Raw genomic sequence first — 15,036 nt, forward strand, 5'->3', positions numbered from 1 at the left:
GATAGTTATCAGTTTGGTTTGTTGAACGTGTAATACAGACTTTGCTTCACATATTATTGCCGTTTGCTTTTAGGTGTTTCTGGGGCCAAACGGTGAGGTTGAGGAATACTCTGTCATCTCCATCCAGCCGAACACTGCCATCAGCGCAGACCTCCTCCTGGACCTGTCCGAGCAGCACCTTTTCATCATGACCCAGAACATGGTACTCACCAAAACTCACTTTTGTGTGGCTGAAGGCGTGCCTCTTGTTGTCCTGACAAAGTTATAAGGCATCTTACTGGTTTGAGTAACATGCAGTTGGCATCTTTGGCAAAGGAGTCCTCGCTTGTGCTTGGTAATGTGCTTTGGGTGATTGAAATCATCATGGCACAATGGAGGAATTTGCAATTGGTTTGGAATAAACAGCGAACGCATTCATGTTTGGCTGTTATTGTGCCACACAGGGAAAGAGCCCAGTCCAGGGATCAAACCCGCACCTTTTTGCTGTGAGGCAGGAATGCTAACAGCCACCTCGCAACCGGTCATCCCCGAAAATGCAACTTTGTAGTAATACCACCTTTCAGGACAGTACAATATGAGAGTAAATGGCAACATTCAATATATAATATCAGTACAAAATGTGTAAATCTCAGTCAATAGGATGACATAAGTGATTTTATGATGTATTGTGGCCTCTTGTGATATGGCTATTACATCGCAGAGTAATCGTCTTGGTAACAATAATTTGGTGATGTGTTGTGCTGATTTACTATCTTGATGTAAACAAACAAAAAGTACTAAAGAAAAAGGATTATGTATGCTGTGCTGTGCCTGCTGTGTCACAATATATAGTGAATACATTCTTAAAATCACCAAGTGCAAACCTTTGTATTGTTTCTGAATTTCTGTAGATCTCAAACACATTCCTGAGCTGCCCCCCATCCTGCCTCCCCTCCCATAATGAGACTGAGCAGCAGCAATACCCCCGGATTATTCTAATGACCGCAGTTAGTGGCCATTGTTGCTGTGGGGAAAATGGGGCACCTATTCTTCCTAATCAGATTTCCCAGAGCTTAGCGTGCGTGTGCCTTCTGACTATGCCGTGATGGTATGTTTTTTTTTTTCCTCCTCTCTTTGCAGTTGCAGAAGAGACCAGTGGCTGAGTGCTGGAGGCATGAGGACTGTCACTCCTGTCTGATGGCCCACGACCCTTACTGCGGCTGGTGCGTCCTGCAGGGAAGGTGAGGCGGCCCATCACATTTTTACATTATTCGAATAAAGTGAATGGACGTCACACTTGGCATAAAGATGAAAAGCCAATAATAAGCACTTGTTTGTGATTGTGTCTTGAAATACAGTATAGCTACAGGAATATCAAAAGAAAGAAGAGCCAACTCTAACATTGTGTGATACATTTTAATGTTATGCACCTCTTCTCTTCTTAAGGGCAGTTAAGATTAATCAACAGTTAATTAATTAATGAGTCGTTGATTAATCCCAAATTAATCGCATCATATGTTTTGACCTTGACCCATTTCACATAGATTTATGACATCGGTGTGTTAATGGAAATGAATGTGCTTACAAAAAATTCATCCATTGAGAGAAACTCTAAGTCAGGAATTTTGTAGATGTGAGCGCCGTGCTATGGACAGCAGTGACATCTGTTGACTGAATGAGGACTTGCACAATAATTTACAGCAACAATGAAGAGCACAATACTGCCTGATTATGATATCCAAAAAAGCCCAAATAATACTTACATTTGCCATAAATCTGACTTTGTGGTTCCCTCCATCAGGTGCATGTTGCAGTCGGAGTGTGCGCGTGGTCAGCAGCCTGGGCAGTGGCTCTGGAGCTTCGACATAGAGCAGCAGTGTTTGTCCATCCAGGACCTCAGCCCCGCCAATGTCAGCAAAGATGAGAGCCACATGGTGAGTGTGCGCAACAGACGCTTCTCTTATGAGTGTCCCGACTTTAAAAATGGCTACACACATTTTAAAGATAATAAAGATAGTGTGTTGGCTGACCATTTTTCTGATTCAAGTTGTGTGTGTCCCTTATTGTGTCCTCAGATATCCCTCTATGTCCCGGGACTCCCTGTGCTGGAAAACGGAGAGTCCTACACCTGTTTTTTCCAGAGCAGTGAAAGCCCGGCCACAGTCAGCTCCACAGGCGTGACCTGTCGCTCCCCACACCCCAGTCGAGTGCCTGCAGTGCCTCCAGGACACGGTGAGTTCAACTGCAGACTTCTCCTCTGTAACCTGTACTCCATGGTTGTATTGTACTGTGCTAATTTTGGCCTGTCTTGTTCTTCACTTGTCAGATTTTGTGAAAGTGGTGTTGTCTCTCCGTTTTGGTAATGTGACGGTCACAGAGAGGGACTTCTCCATCTTTGACTGTACAGAGGTGAAGCAGATGTCTGGGAGCATGCCGTAAGATCTCACGTCTGCTTTTCGTTTGAGCCGTTAGAAATGACAGCCTGAATCTGAAGCATTGTGTCGTTGAATTTAAAATACTATCACTACCCACATTTATGTAGTCAATTAAGACACACTTGAATGTAATCTCACAACAGAAGAATGACATATTTAGACAATATATTTTTTCTCTATATATAAAGTCACATTGTAACTTAATACATACTTGATGGCATTTATTAAAGGGACTATACAGAGTTTAAAAATGTCAAAATTTTGTATTGTCCTCCCCCTACATGTTCCAACAATGTCCTAATGTGTAGAATGAGCCCAGACCTATTCACCACAACTGCCTCTAAAATTCTGCACTGTCACTCAAAAAGGTGTTAATTCGGTCCGTGTTGCCGTCATGCACGAGTTTAATATAGAAGGTGCAGTTACACATTTGGCCTGAGGTGGCAGTATTGAGTATAACATGGCTAACTTGCATCTAGCCCCTTTAACATTGAGTTAATGGTTTGTCAATATACAGTTGTGCTCATGAATTTACATGCCCTGGCGAATAATGTTTTAATTGTGGATTTTACAAAGAATATAAATCATAACACAATTTTTTTTCCCACTCATGGTTGGTGTTTGTGTGAACTGTTTTTGCCCCTTTCAAATCATACTGGCAACAGAAACTATCCGCCCAAAAATCTGCCAGGGTATGTGACCTTAGGAGCACGGCTGTATTTTATTTTATTTTATTTATTCAAAGCTGTTGAGTAGTGGCAAAACACACTCGTTCGAAGTCTGTGGTCATGTTCATCTTTATCCTGCAGCTGTCGGGGCTGTGTCCTGAGCCGCTGGGGCTGTAACTGGTGCGTCCATCAGCACACGTGCACTCACAAACCCACCTGTGAGGAGGGAGTCATTATCTACAACCAGCATGTAAGTACCTGCTCACTCGCAGTAAAAAATCCTGCCAAATAATCAGAAAAAATTTACACACGAATTTACATACCAATAAGTATTTTTAGCTTTTTTCCTTTTAACGCCAAGAGCATTTACACCATAAACTTCTCTGCTGAGTTAAGAAACATTTTCCCAAACAAAAAAAATGCTCAGGGCTTTTGTATTATTTGATTTGTAAATACATATATGTCCTGTTTCATGGTAATTCTGCGCCACATACTGTATTTATATAGTATGTAGATTCAATGCAAACAAAAGGAGTGTTTCCAGTTTAGTTTGCATTTAATATTTTGGACTTATTTGTTAATTTTTTGGTTATTTCCATGGTGTGTCTCATTTCTGCTCCTAATCTCTCCCATTGTCGCCACCCCCCAGTTCAAACTCCCCACATCTACTCCCCCCACCTCCAAAGCCCTGGAGATCATCACCACCACCACCACAAAACCGGCGACTACTGCAGTGACTGTCGCCGCGACGACCACCGCAGCTCCCGTAGCCACCACTCGATTGCCCCCTACCACCACCTCACCCCTCACCACTACCACCATCCCCCCTACTACTGCGATGACTACTACTACTACTACTACTACTACTACTGCCGCTAGTACTTCGACTCCTACCACTGTCACCACGACTACTGTTGCTACTACAACTCAAGCGACCACTACCCATCCCACCACCGCTGCACCAAGTACCCAGGGAAGTGGCGCCCTTCCCCCCACAGTGCCTTTTACGGAAAGCCACAGGGGCGAGGCGACTACTGCCCCAAATGAAGGTGCCGACTTTGTCCCAGTTACTGTTGCTGACGGTCAAAGTGGAGATTTAGATCAAGTCATGCCCCTGATGATCCCCCAAACCGAACCAGACACGACCTCTCAGGAGGAGATGTCAGAGGAGACCGCGTCTATTGTCCCAGATGTTACTGGACCACCGACCCTCCTTTATACAAGTCACCCTCCGCCCACACCCTTCCCTGCGGGCGAACCGGCAGACTCAGAGCCAATTGAGTTTGAAACTAGCCCCGCTCCCCCGCCAGCAGACCCCCCGACTGACAGCCCCGAGGTGCTGGTGTGGCCGAAAGAAAAAGAGGAGCCGGAAGACCACATAAAGCAGGTTGAAAATGACACTGCAACATTTTCGGCCGGGACTGTCCTGTCAGGAGATGGGGAGATGGAGCGCGTCCCGCCACCCCCCTCCCCTCAGCGGCAGGACTCTGACTCTGAGCCGGACTTTCAGTATGACCTGGACGAGGGCTTTCTCCCTGTGAGTTCACACCCATTTTTCATGCTTTCCTCACTGTTCCTCAAATGTATACATCCATGCAAGTTTTTTTTTTCTTTTGCCAAATGATCAACAGAGGCAGGTAGTCAAAAAGGAGAGTCGTCAAAGACATTTTATTTGAAAGGAAATCCACAAATGCTTGGTATAATTATTTATAGTAACAGGTTGTGTTCACAGGTTGTGTTCTACAATTATCTATACAATTATGTCAATATAACTCTGTGGGAGAGACAGTTTGTGAAAAAAAAAACAGAAAATGCATTGACCATAATCAGTATTTGTAGAGAATTTATCAACAAAGCTGCCTTAATGTTATCTTAAATCTTATTGTATATATGCCGATAGAGAAGACATTGTGCAAGTTTTTATTTTATGTGGATAGGTCAGATAGAAAAAACAAACTGCATTCTTATTATGCTTTTCATAGTAAATTCTCAGTTTGTGCAGTCATCTGAACTTTAGCAATTATTAATGAAAAATATATTACTTACAGCAGAATTAACATAGGTACATAGGTAAAAAACTTGTTCGTACTTTAGAACGGTTTAATCCTGCGTTAAATGTGAGTAGTTGCCACTAATTCTTGCACAGTTTACAAGCAAAAAGGCTATATTTTGTTTTTCCCCCCTCTAAATTCCAGCCTATGCACATTCCATTACTTTATAATTCTTCCAGCTGCGTTCAGGCCGTAAATGAAGAATGGAGCACACATGAAGACGCACAGTCGACTGGGTTTGGCAGAACATTCACTCACTGTAATGTTACAGGGAGATGAGGGGTCCTTTGTAAGCTGGGGCGCCTCTGCGTGTCCTTGTGTGGAGAAGATCCAGGGCTCCTCACTGCTGCCTGTCAGAGTCAAGAGGAAGATCACACTTTTGGCTCACAACCTGCACCTCTATCAGGTACAGATGAGGTCCCTATACTGTGCATACTCAAAACGTATTCAAGTTGTAACATATTTTATTCACTGTTCCCTTGTGACCCACTTGTATAGTGTTTATCTACTGATGACGATACCTGCCAATATTGTGTTAGCCTTGCATTTTCATGACAAGGGGTTACATTAATTTCCATAATTTTCTTGTATTGCAGGACAGGTTATTTGTATTATGAACATTTCTCCATCTGTATGCACATTTATGAAGATTAGATTCATTATTCATGTGGAATATCTGTATATCACCCATGCATATACAGTGGTGCTCAGTATCCTCCACTGTCTGTACTTATAGAGGCCTTGAGGATCTGTACTTTTATCCACTACATGTGAAAGATAAATGTTATACTTTCTGTTTATTTCTACCAAGGCTCCATAGAACTGTATAAAGCTTGCAGTGCATTTAAAAAATATTCATCAGTCATGGCATTCATGGTAATAATGACATTTTTACATTGTGTGCAGGACTCCGACCTGGACTATGAGTGTGTGCTGGTGATCGAGGGTCAGACAGTGGTGGTGGATGCCTATGTAGAGATGGATGACATAAATCCATCAAACTTTGACATCACCTGTCAACTGCACGAGGTAGTCATTTTATATATTGTATCAGGGCTGTTGTGCACTGTTGTTGTATCATTAGTGTATTTCCCTCTGTTGTTCAGTATTTTGTTCATAATCTATGGTGTCTTTACAGTACACATACTCAGCCCAGTCAGAGGAATATAATGCCATGGTTTATGTGAAAAGGCGGGATACGTTTCATGTGGACAGCACTCCGGACCTGTATGGTGAGTGCCCAGCAGACTGCTCTTTGTGCATAATGTTTGTCTTTGACTCTGGTGTGTTTAACATGTCCAGACACAAGACACGGGTATTGTTAACAAGCTGTACACAAGACATCTAAGGGTAATTTTGGGTGTAGCCTATAATACATGTCAATGAATTTACCCTTTTAAGAGTGTTCATTTGAAAATAGACTAGAGTAGCAATATCAGATGTGTATATAAATGAAAGGGAAGCATCATTGAACACCCGGCTCCTATTCATTAATAGCTCTAACTGTGAACCTGTGGCCCCCTCAGTGACACTGTACAACTGCTCGGTGGGCCGCTCAGACTGCAGCCGCTGCCACACCGCGGATCAGAAGTACGGCTGCGTGTGGTGCGGGGGAGCAGAGGCCAGCTGCGTGTACTCGGACACCTGTAGCCAGCTGGTAGAGAAGACGTGCCCCGCGCCTGTCATACACTCAGTAAGACCTCGCTCTCCTTTTAAGCAGAACAACACAAAACAACCGTCATAACTGTCACTGTGCCTGTTAGATCGAACCTTTGTCCGGCCTGTTGGAGGGAGGGACCCTGGTGACCATCACAGGCTCTAACCTGGGTCAGAAGCCTGAAGACATCCTCCACTCTGTGTCTGTGGCTGGAGTTCCCTGCACGGTCATCCCTAATCTCTATGAGGTGTCCTCCAGGTACAAAAGATCAAAACAATTAGTTTGCTTGGAACTGATGTTTATACTGAATATAACAGTGTGACTACGAGATTCATCATGGAGTGTACTACAGTAATAACATGGAAAATACTGTATGTGTGGTCAGGATCGTGTGCAAAACGAGGGCCAGTGGAGGAGAGACTGCAGGCCATGTGTCCGTCACTGTGAGTGGAGGCGAGTTTGGCCGCTCCAGCCAAATCTTCAGTTATCAGGTAATTCCAGTTATACCCAGAGCACACTGCTGCTCTGTGTTAAATTTTTATTTTATCTTAATGAAAATGTTTTATTTAATCTACTTTTATGCATCGCTGACTATTTATCTCATTCTCTATTTATGTGTTATGCTTCATCTTGCAGGTTTGCACTGAAGAAAATATCTTGTTTGTGGACCTGCTCAATGTTCACGGGCAATTAAACTATTCTGATTCTCATGTGTACATTAAATTTGAATTGACTAACTATGCTTATGATGCAAGTAAAAAATAGAAAGTGTACTCTACATATGCTGTATTTCCGCACTGTTAAATGTTGTGTATATACTTTTAGGATCCTTTTGTCATGGGTGTGTCGCCTCTAAGGGGCCCAAAAGCTGGAGGCACCATCCTCAACGTTACTGGCCGAAACTTGCAAACAGGGCGTCGCACAGATCTCACCATTACCATTGGACAAGTTCTCTGTGACATGTAAGTCTCCTGTGCTCGAGTCGCTTTCACATTCCCACTAGAACACCGTTACTTAAACTGTTCTTCATCCGGACACTGTGCACCAGTGTGTCAGAGGTGCACATGTCCAGTGTGCAGTGTGAGACAGGTCCCAGTAAGGAGACTGGAGAACAGCGACTCACTCTTCACTATGGCCGCAGCCAGCGCCACCTTCACTCCGCGAGGTACTTCTATACTCCCAACCCAAACGTCACCCACGCCTCCCCAGCCAACAGCTTCATGGGGTAAGAAAGCAGTTTCACAAATCTTCGATAGTGCATACTTGTGCTTGAATACTGAAATGCGTCTTTTTTTCTTAGTGGCGGCCGGCTCATCTATGTGTATGGCTACAACCTGGATGTGGTGCAGAGGCCTCGCATGGTGGTCACCGTCTCTCTGGCGGAGTCCCCATTCGTCCATAGCAAATCCAAGAACAGGAAGAGGAGAAGCGGCCGGAAAAGCAGAAGTGAGCCCGACTTTAAACAGGTCTGTGGAATATGGAGAGAATCATCTTGAGCTGCTTTATGTCTGCATTTGTTCATTTGATCTTTTATCTTTCTCCAGTTTGTTGGCTCCTGTGAGGTGAACTCGTCCTCTCTCATCCTGTGCCATTCTCCGGTGGTTGACTCCACGGTGCAAGGGTCAGAGGTCAAAGTGGAGTTCCAGTTGGACAACCTCAGTTTTGACTTCATCGCTTTAAGCAGCCAGCCTTTTAGGTACGAGCCCAACCCTGTCCTGCAGCCCCTCAACCAGCAGGACCCGCTGAAGGTCTACCGCTACAACCCGGGCAGCTTCATCCAACTGGAGGTGTGAACCATAACTAGTTCGTTTCAGCGTTAGTCATTGTTCAGAGTCAAAGCATATGTTTGTTGCATCTACAGGGTGAAAACCTGGACCTGGCCATGACTAAAGATGAGGTGTTGGTCCTGGTGGGGGAGGGAGTGTGTGCCGTGAAGACTCTAACCAAGAACCACTTGTACTGTGAGCCCCCTCCTCAGCAGCCCGTGCCTGCCCCCAATGGGGTTAAACGGGAGGGGTCCGACAGCCTGCCAGAGTTCATAGTGAGTCCCCAAAGATCGTCTGTGTGTAAAGAACGCAAGAAGAAAGAAAGTGTTTAAGCCTAATGTGTGTTTTTTAGGTCCGAATGGGAAACCTAAACTTCTCCCTGGGAAAAGTGCAGTACGACAACCCCAGTTTAGCAACATTCCCTTTGGAGGCCCAGATCGGAGTGGGAGTGGGAGCTTCCATCGTGGCCCTAATTGTCCTAATTATCGTTCTCATCTACAGGTCACTTTAACTCACCGTCATCACTACACCCAAAATGTTGGATATTTTGAGACACACTGACTAAACACCCTTGTGACTGCTGTGTTATATTAGGAGGAAGAGCAAGCAGGCTCTGAGGGATTACAAAAAAGTCCAAATCCAACTGGAGAACCTGGAGACGAGTGTGAGAGACCGCTGCAAGAAAGAGTTCACAGGTAAAACAGAAAAGCACATTTGCCGCAGAATAAATGGCAGCTCTGTTTTGCAGTATTTTACCCATTCTTTTGACCTCTTCTAGACTTGATGACGGAGATGATGGACATGTCCAGTGATTTAGTGGGTTCGGGTATCCCCTTTCTGGACTACCGCATGTATGCAGAGCGCATTTTCTTCCCTGGCCACCGGGAGTCCCCACTGAGACGAGACTTGGATGTTCAGGAGTGTCGTAGACAGACTGTGGAGCAGGGCCTGGTGCAGCTGTCTAACCTCCTTAACAGCAAGCTCTTCCTCACCAAGGTATATAACATCTCTTATGTCACGCTTTACCACTATAACATTCAAATTAAGGTAAAATTAGAAGATTAAAATCTAACTACTGAGTTATTAAAAGAGATTTTTACATGCATGTATCTGCTTTCTCTATTTAAAGTTCATCCACACCCTTGAAAGCCAGCGCACATTCTCACCCAGAGACCGTGCCTACGTGGCGTCTCTGCTGACAGTGTCCCTGCATGGAAAACTAGAATACTTCACTGACATCCTCAAGACGCTGCTAAACGACCTGGTGGACCAGTACGTGGCCAAGAATCCCAAACTGATGCTGCGGAGGTCAGGACAAGCCACTGTGTGAGGAGAAGGATGGTGAATTTGAAAACTGATTTTTTTTTTATTCTTGTATCTGTGCAGGACAGAGACTGTGGTGGAGAAGCTGCTCACGAACTGGATGTCCATCTGTCTGTACACCTTCCTCAGGGTAAATCTTGGTCTCTGGCTGAAATGTTTTATAGTATGATGTGAAGTGGACAGCTGCGGCATTTTTCTCCTCTTTGCTATTCATAAAGGAAATGATTTTGAGTCGTAAATTGTAAAAGGAAACCAGAAGGAAATGTTAATTGTTGTTAATGCAATTATTAATAAACATGCTGAGAGAGTGAGAGATTTGACCATTCAATGCTTATGGTGTGTGCTTGTGCTGTGTAGAAAGTGTTCGACACCGCAATTTTAGGATGAAATGCCTTTGCAGGTGATTTCTCCTTGACTCGCAAAGACATAGCACTTTACTACACCTTTCTGCGCAATAATAATCCAACCACATGTTTTATGGCTCTCAATAGCCCACTCAGTCTTTGCTCTGTGCACAGGACTCGGCAGGAGAACCATTGTACATGCTGTTCAGGGCCATAAAGCACCAGGTGGATAAAGGCCCAGTGGACGCCGTGACAGGAAAGGCCAAATACACTCTCAATGACAACCGGTTGCTAAGAGAAGACGTGGAGTACAAAACTCTGGTAAGGGCTTGCAAACACTGTGTACTTGTGCTTTGGTGACCCCCAGCTGATGTCTCTATGCTCTGTTGCAGAATCTAAATGTCCTGGCACAGGGCAGCGGGCTCAACGACAGTCAGCCCTTGGCCGCGAAAGTGCTGGACTGTGACACCATCTCCCAGGTCAAAGAGAAGATCCTGGACCAGATCTTTAAGGGCACTTCCTTCTCACACCGGCCACACACTGACTCTCTGGACCTGGGTAACTGTCTCTATGTCTCTCTTAATACACACAAAGATGCAACCCGCAAACAACACTATTAAAGTACTGATCATCACACTTTTACTCACATAGGCTATATTCTCTTCTCACGCTTAAGATTTGATAATACAATTTATCCTCTTCCTGCGCATAACTATTGTGCTAGTCAATCATTAGGAGCATGTTTGTTTATGATTTGTTTCAAACCAGAATGGCGATCAGGTGTGGCTGGACATCTAATATTGTCCGATGAGGACCTAACCTCGGTGATACAAGGCAGCTGGAAACGCCTCAACACTCTGCAGCACTACAAGGTCAGAAACAGCCGTCAGAATAACTCAAATATGAATGAATACGTTTAAACTGTATCCTCTGGCTGTTGCTCTGCAGGTCCCAGATGGTGCTACTGTTGCACTTATACCTCGCCACACCAAGCATATTCATCATGACAACCATGAATATGTAGCAGGGGAGAGTAAGTATTTACGTTGACTCTAAAAATGGTATAATCAGTATTTTTATCCTATATTTTTGGAAACCATAGCAACTGCATGAAACTGGATGAATATCACTCTGTATTAATTCTCACAACGCAGAAACGCCGATGCTGGAGGATGCAGATGAGGGTGGAGTGAGACTGTGGCATCTGGTAAAAGCCAGCGAGGAGCCGGAGCTGCCCAAGCACCGCAGAGGCAGCATGAGGGAGAGAGAAAGGGCCAAGGCCATCCCAGAGATATACCTTACCAGACTACTGTCCATGAAGGTAAGCTGTCTACAACTCTAGGCCCTAGAGCAGATGTAGGCAAGTTTGCTTGGTGGAGGGACGATTTTCTTCATTGTAAAAAGACCAAGGGCCGGACCTGCCAATTTTAGCCCAATGCAAAGCACCGTTTTCTACAAATGCCAGCGTTTTATGTACACGATTAAGGCTACCATTAAACGATACCAGTCTGGTATCGGGGAAAAAAAGTTTAGGTTATACTGGTATCTAAATGTAGTTACCGGGTGGGAAAAAATACCCCAAATTAATCCCCATTTTTCACACATTTCTTGCCAATGGAGATGAACCCGATATTGTAAATTTGCAAATCTTCCAAACCTTATAGTTACGTTTTCTGTTTCTTAACGACAAATATTTTAGTATAAGTATCGAAAAAAGCATCATTCAGGCTCTCTTTGAAGATTTTTATAAAGAATTGACTGTATTTCACACATTTTTAGAGTATTCACAGGCATTTGATCTCTCATTTGTGTCATAACATCATCTTCAAAATCATTAAAAACATCCTGAGGGCCACGGTTCCCTCGGGGCCTGACGTTGCCTACCCCTGTCCTAGAGTTTTAGTATTTCCTTGGTTTAGTTCTGGTTTTAGTCACAGTTTAGTATCCATTTATTACAATTTATACCTAGTTTAGTCTTTTCAAGTACTCTGGTTGTACTTGAAAATCCAAATATTTAATAAGGTGTAATTGATGTGAAATGTATGAGAGCTGGTCTACAGTATGTAAAGTGAATGACCTGAACAGTGTCTCGGTCCAGTCAAACCTAAAGACCTGGATAGACCGTTGCCATAGTGACAGCTGCTTGTGATGACCCTCCTGAGATATTTCATTCTCGTTGTGTCTTTCTGCAAACACCCTTTTTTTTTTTTAAAGTTGCCACTGAATAATATTAATATAAGCCGTCCTTGTGTTTCTTCAGGGAACATTACAAAAGTTTGTGGATGATCTATTCACGGTGATCCTCAGCACCAGTCGCCCGGTCCCACTGGCCGTCAAGTATTTTTTTGACCTTCTGGATGACCAGGCAGGACAGCACGGCATCTCCGACCCAGAGACAATCCACATTTGGAAGACGAATAGGTGTTGAAACTGGCTTCGCACACAGTCAATCAGTGATTTATTGAGGGCTCTTTCTCATGTCTGCTCTATATTTCCAGTCTTCCTCTGCGTTTCTGGATCAACATTGTGAAAAACCCTCAGTTTATTTTTGACGTCCAAGCCTCAGACCACGTTGATGCTGTGCTCTCGGTCATTTCCCAGACTTTTATGGATTCCTGTACGATAGCCGAGCACAAACTGGGAAGGGTAAGTCTCCTGAATCAGGCGCTAAACTTGAAAAATCACTTTTAAAACGTTTAACATGGAACACATCTGAATGGAAAATATTGATTTGTTTTCCTGCCTTGAGAGTCTTTCTCTTCCATTTAATACAGGATTCTCCCATTAACAAGCTACTGTATGCCAGAGACATTCCCCGCTACAAGCAAATGGTTGAAAGGTATCTTGTGCTTTCAAAATTTGTTACTTAAAATTTTAGATGGCATATTTTAACATGTGTCTCTCACGTGTCAATGACAGGTACTACGCTGACATCAGGCAGACAATCTCAGCCAGTGATCAGGAAATGAACTCTGCTCTGGCTGAATTATCAAGGGTGGGTCATCAGTCACGTATTTCAGTTTAACTCTGCCTATTGACAAACCGCCTGACTGTGTGCTTACCATTTCAGAACTACTCTGGAGAGCTTAACTACCTGGTGGCACTGCATGAACTCTACAAGTACATCAATAAATACTATGACCAGGTATATGATCTTGTTATTGAAACAAATCTTTCTCATTGTAGGCCATTCTGACATCATGTCTGTCTCTGATGTACTCATTCCTAATCCATAGTATAGTATAGTCTGATAATACGCTGCTCAAAAAATAAAGGGAACGCTTGAACAACACAATGTAACTCCAAGTCCCTGTATTTTACATTGTGTTGTTCAAGTGTTCCCTTTAGCTTTTTGAGAAGTTTTATGTAAGAATAAGTATATTTGCTAGGTTTAGGGAAAATACGAGTGAAAAACCCCACGTGTGGCACGGTTATGGACGCATTTATGTGATGGTAAAAGTTTTATTGTTTTTTCTTTGTTAACGGTCATGGTTCATGCCATCAGGGTCTAATATTCACTTGAGTATTAAATTCTGGATAAAGAATGTAATAAAATGTAGTTTTGAGATGGCATATAATCCATGTACACTGAGAAAAAGAAAAGTCGCCGCCTTGATTTAACGGTTATGATCTGGGCAAACTATCTGAACATCCTGTATCACCAGATTATTCCATCAATTGATTTCTTATTCTCTGATGGCATATTCCAAAATGAAGAGGCCAGGATTCAGGCAGTGTATGTTTAATCTTTTGATTGATCTTTTGACTTATTTGGATTTTGCCTCCTTATTCAGATTATCACCGCACTGGAGGAAGATACCACAGCCCAAAAAATGCAGCTGGGATACCGCCTGCAGCAGATAGCTGCTGCAGTGGAGAATAAAGTGACAGACTTGTGACAGAGGAACCACACATCACCGCTTCGCTGATCAAGATGGACTCATGTGGAACTTTTGTGACAAAGCTGAACGGGACAGTCTTTACCTACAGCTCAGTGCAAGTGCGTTAAAGGCAATAAGGATTGCGTGTGTCTGATTGAAGAAATGGACACTGAATAAGAAGGGCATGTGCAAAGTGCTTTTTCCAGCAACTTTAAAAAAAACTAATGAGTAAAGAGTGAGTTTAGCTGCTGCCTTGTGAAGATCTATAATGGGATCTTGACCAATTTCCGCCTTCCCATATCTTTCAGTTTACATTTACACACCCCTTGTTTCTCTCCATGTTACGTTAAACGACACAAACCTGTTCTTTATTTGCACATATTGGAAATACTGCATGTCCAAAAAACCCAATGAGGGCAAGATAACAGGGACTTGAGTTTTCTGGTTCTGTTGCTGTTACACAAATCTGTGAAAGCTGAATCATTCTAAATCAGACTACATATATTTTATCACAATGTATTTGCATCTTTTCTAAAGCGATATAAAAATGATCAGTGTTTGTTGTTTTCAGAGTAAAATTCTTAATTCCAGTCAATTATTTTATTGTTTGTGCAGCTCTCTACCTCAGCCTAATGCTGCATCAGTTACTTTTGTTTTTATATATTTACCACCAATACCACCTACTGGTACTGTATATATTGATCAGCTGTAACTAGCAATACATCTGCACAGAACCTATGACCCTTCCCTTTGGAATTGTCTATACTTCTTAAATAATAGGCTGGAATCCTAGTCCCTTTAGTTCCTCTGTACATTTTAACATTCCTTTTAACAAATATTTTTTAATTTAATTATGATATTTTGGATGTGATTGACGATTGGAGAAAACGGAAAGGTCTGTCTGGACTTTATACAGCAAGCCTCAGAGGCCA

At 43.2% G+C, this 15,036-nt stretch overlaps 1 protein-coding gene across 2 annotated transcripts in view; it reads left to right on the top strand.

Moving 5' to 3' along the window:
- The window catches only part of LOC306979544 (plexin-B1-like), a 48,945-nt gene extending 33,940 nt beyond the window's left edge, over nucleotides 1-15,005 (top strand). Inside the window, exons 5-38 of one of the 2 annotated variants that reach the window (XM_079578518.1) lie at nucleotides 74-202; nucleotides 1,120-1,220; nucleotides 1,781-1,913; nucleotides 2,055-2,211; nucleotides 2,306-2,414; nucleotides 3,224-3,332; nucleotides 3,732-4,619; nucleotides 5,405-5,539; nucleotides 6,040-6,162; nucleotides 6,272-6,365; nucleotides 6,660-6,826; nucleotides 6,897-7,048; nucleotides 7,176-7,281; nucleotides 7,616-7,752; nucleotides 7,839-8,015; nucleotides 8,091-8,256; nucleotides 8,335-8,577; nucleotides 8,652-8,831; nucleotides 8,909-9,057; nucleotides 9,151-9,251; nucleotides 9,335-9,552; nucleotides 9,686-9,864; nucleotides 9,943-10,009; nucleotides 10,398-10,544; nucleotides 10,616-10,781; nucleotides 10,992-11,095; nucleotides 11,172-11,256; nucleotides 11,378-11,544; nucleotides 12,484-12,644; nucleotides 12,722-12,869; nucleotides 12,998-13,062; nucleotides 13,143-13,218; nucleotides 13,294-13,368; nucleotides 14,018-15,005. In XM_079578518.1, the coding sequence (XP_079434644.1) occupies nucleotides 74-202; nucleotides 1,120-1,220; nucleotides 1,781-1,913; nucleotides 2,055-2,211; nucleotides 2,306-2,414; nucleotides 3,224-3,332; nucleotides 3,732-4,619; nucleotides 5,405-5,539; nucleotides 6,040-6,162; nucleotides 6,272-6,365; nucleotides 6,660-6,826; nucleotides 6,897-7,048; nucleotides 7,176-7,281; nucleotides 7,616-7,752; nucleotides 7,839-8,015; nucleotides 8,091-8,256; nucleotides 8,335-8,577; nucleotides 8,652-8,831; nucleotides 8,909-9,057; nucleotides 9,151-9,251; nucleotides 9,335-9,552; nucleotides 9,686-9,864; nucleotides 9,943-10,009; nucleotides 10,398-10,544; nucleotides 10,616-10,781; nucleotides 10,992-11,095; nucleotides 11,172-11,256; nucleotides 11,378-11,544; nucleotides 12,484-12,644; nucleotides 12,722-12,869; nucleotides 12,998-13,062; nucleotides 13,143-13,218; nucleotides 13,294-13,368; nucleotides 14,018-14,122 (5,319 nt within the window). In that variant the 3' untranslated portion in view covers nucleotides 14,123-15,005. The remainder of the gene's footprint in view (nucleotides 1-73; nucleotides 203-1,119; nucleotides 1,221-1,780; nucleotides 1,914-2,054; nucleotides 2,212-2,305; nucleotides 2,415-3,223; nucleotides 3,333-3,731; nucleotides 4,620-5,404; nucleotides 5,540-6,039; nucleotides 6,163-6,271; nucleotides 6,366-6,659; nucleotides 6,827-6,896; nucleotides 7,049-7,175; nucleotides 7,282-7,615; nucleotides 7,753-7,838; nucleotides 8,016-8,090; nucleotides 8,257-8,334; nucleotides 8,578-8,651; nucleotides 8,832-8,908; nucleotides 9,058-9,150; nucleotides 9,252-9,334; nucleotides 9,553-9,685; nucleotides 9,865-9,942; nucleotides 10,010-10,397; nucleotides 10,545-10,615; nucleotides 10,782-10,991; nucleotides 11,096-11,171; nucleotides 11,257-11,377; nucleotides 11,545-12,483; nucleotides 12,645-12,721; nucleotides 12,870-12,997; nucleotides 13,063-13,142; nucleotides 13,219-13,293; nucleotides 13,369-14,017) is intronic. The other variant, XM_079578519.1, reaches the window with a different exon arrangement.
- Nucleotides 15,006-15,036: the final 31 nt, after the last annotated feature.

Source organism: Gobius niger (assembly GCF_951799975.1).
Source record: "Gobius niger genome assembly, chromosome: 20".
Classification (NCBI taxonomy): Eukaryota; Metazoa; Chordata; class Actinopteri; order Gobiiformes; family Gobiidae; genus Gobius; species Gobius niger.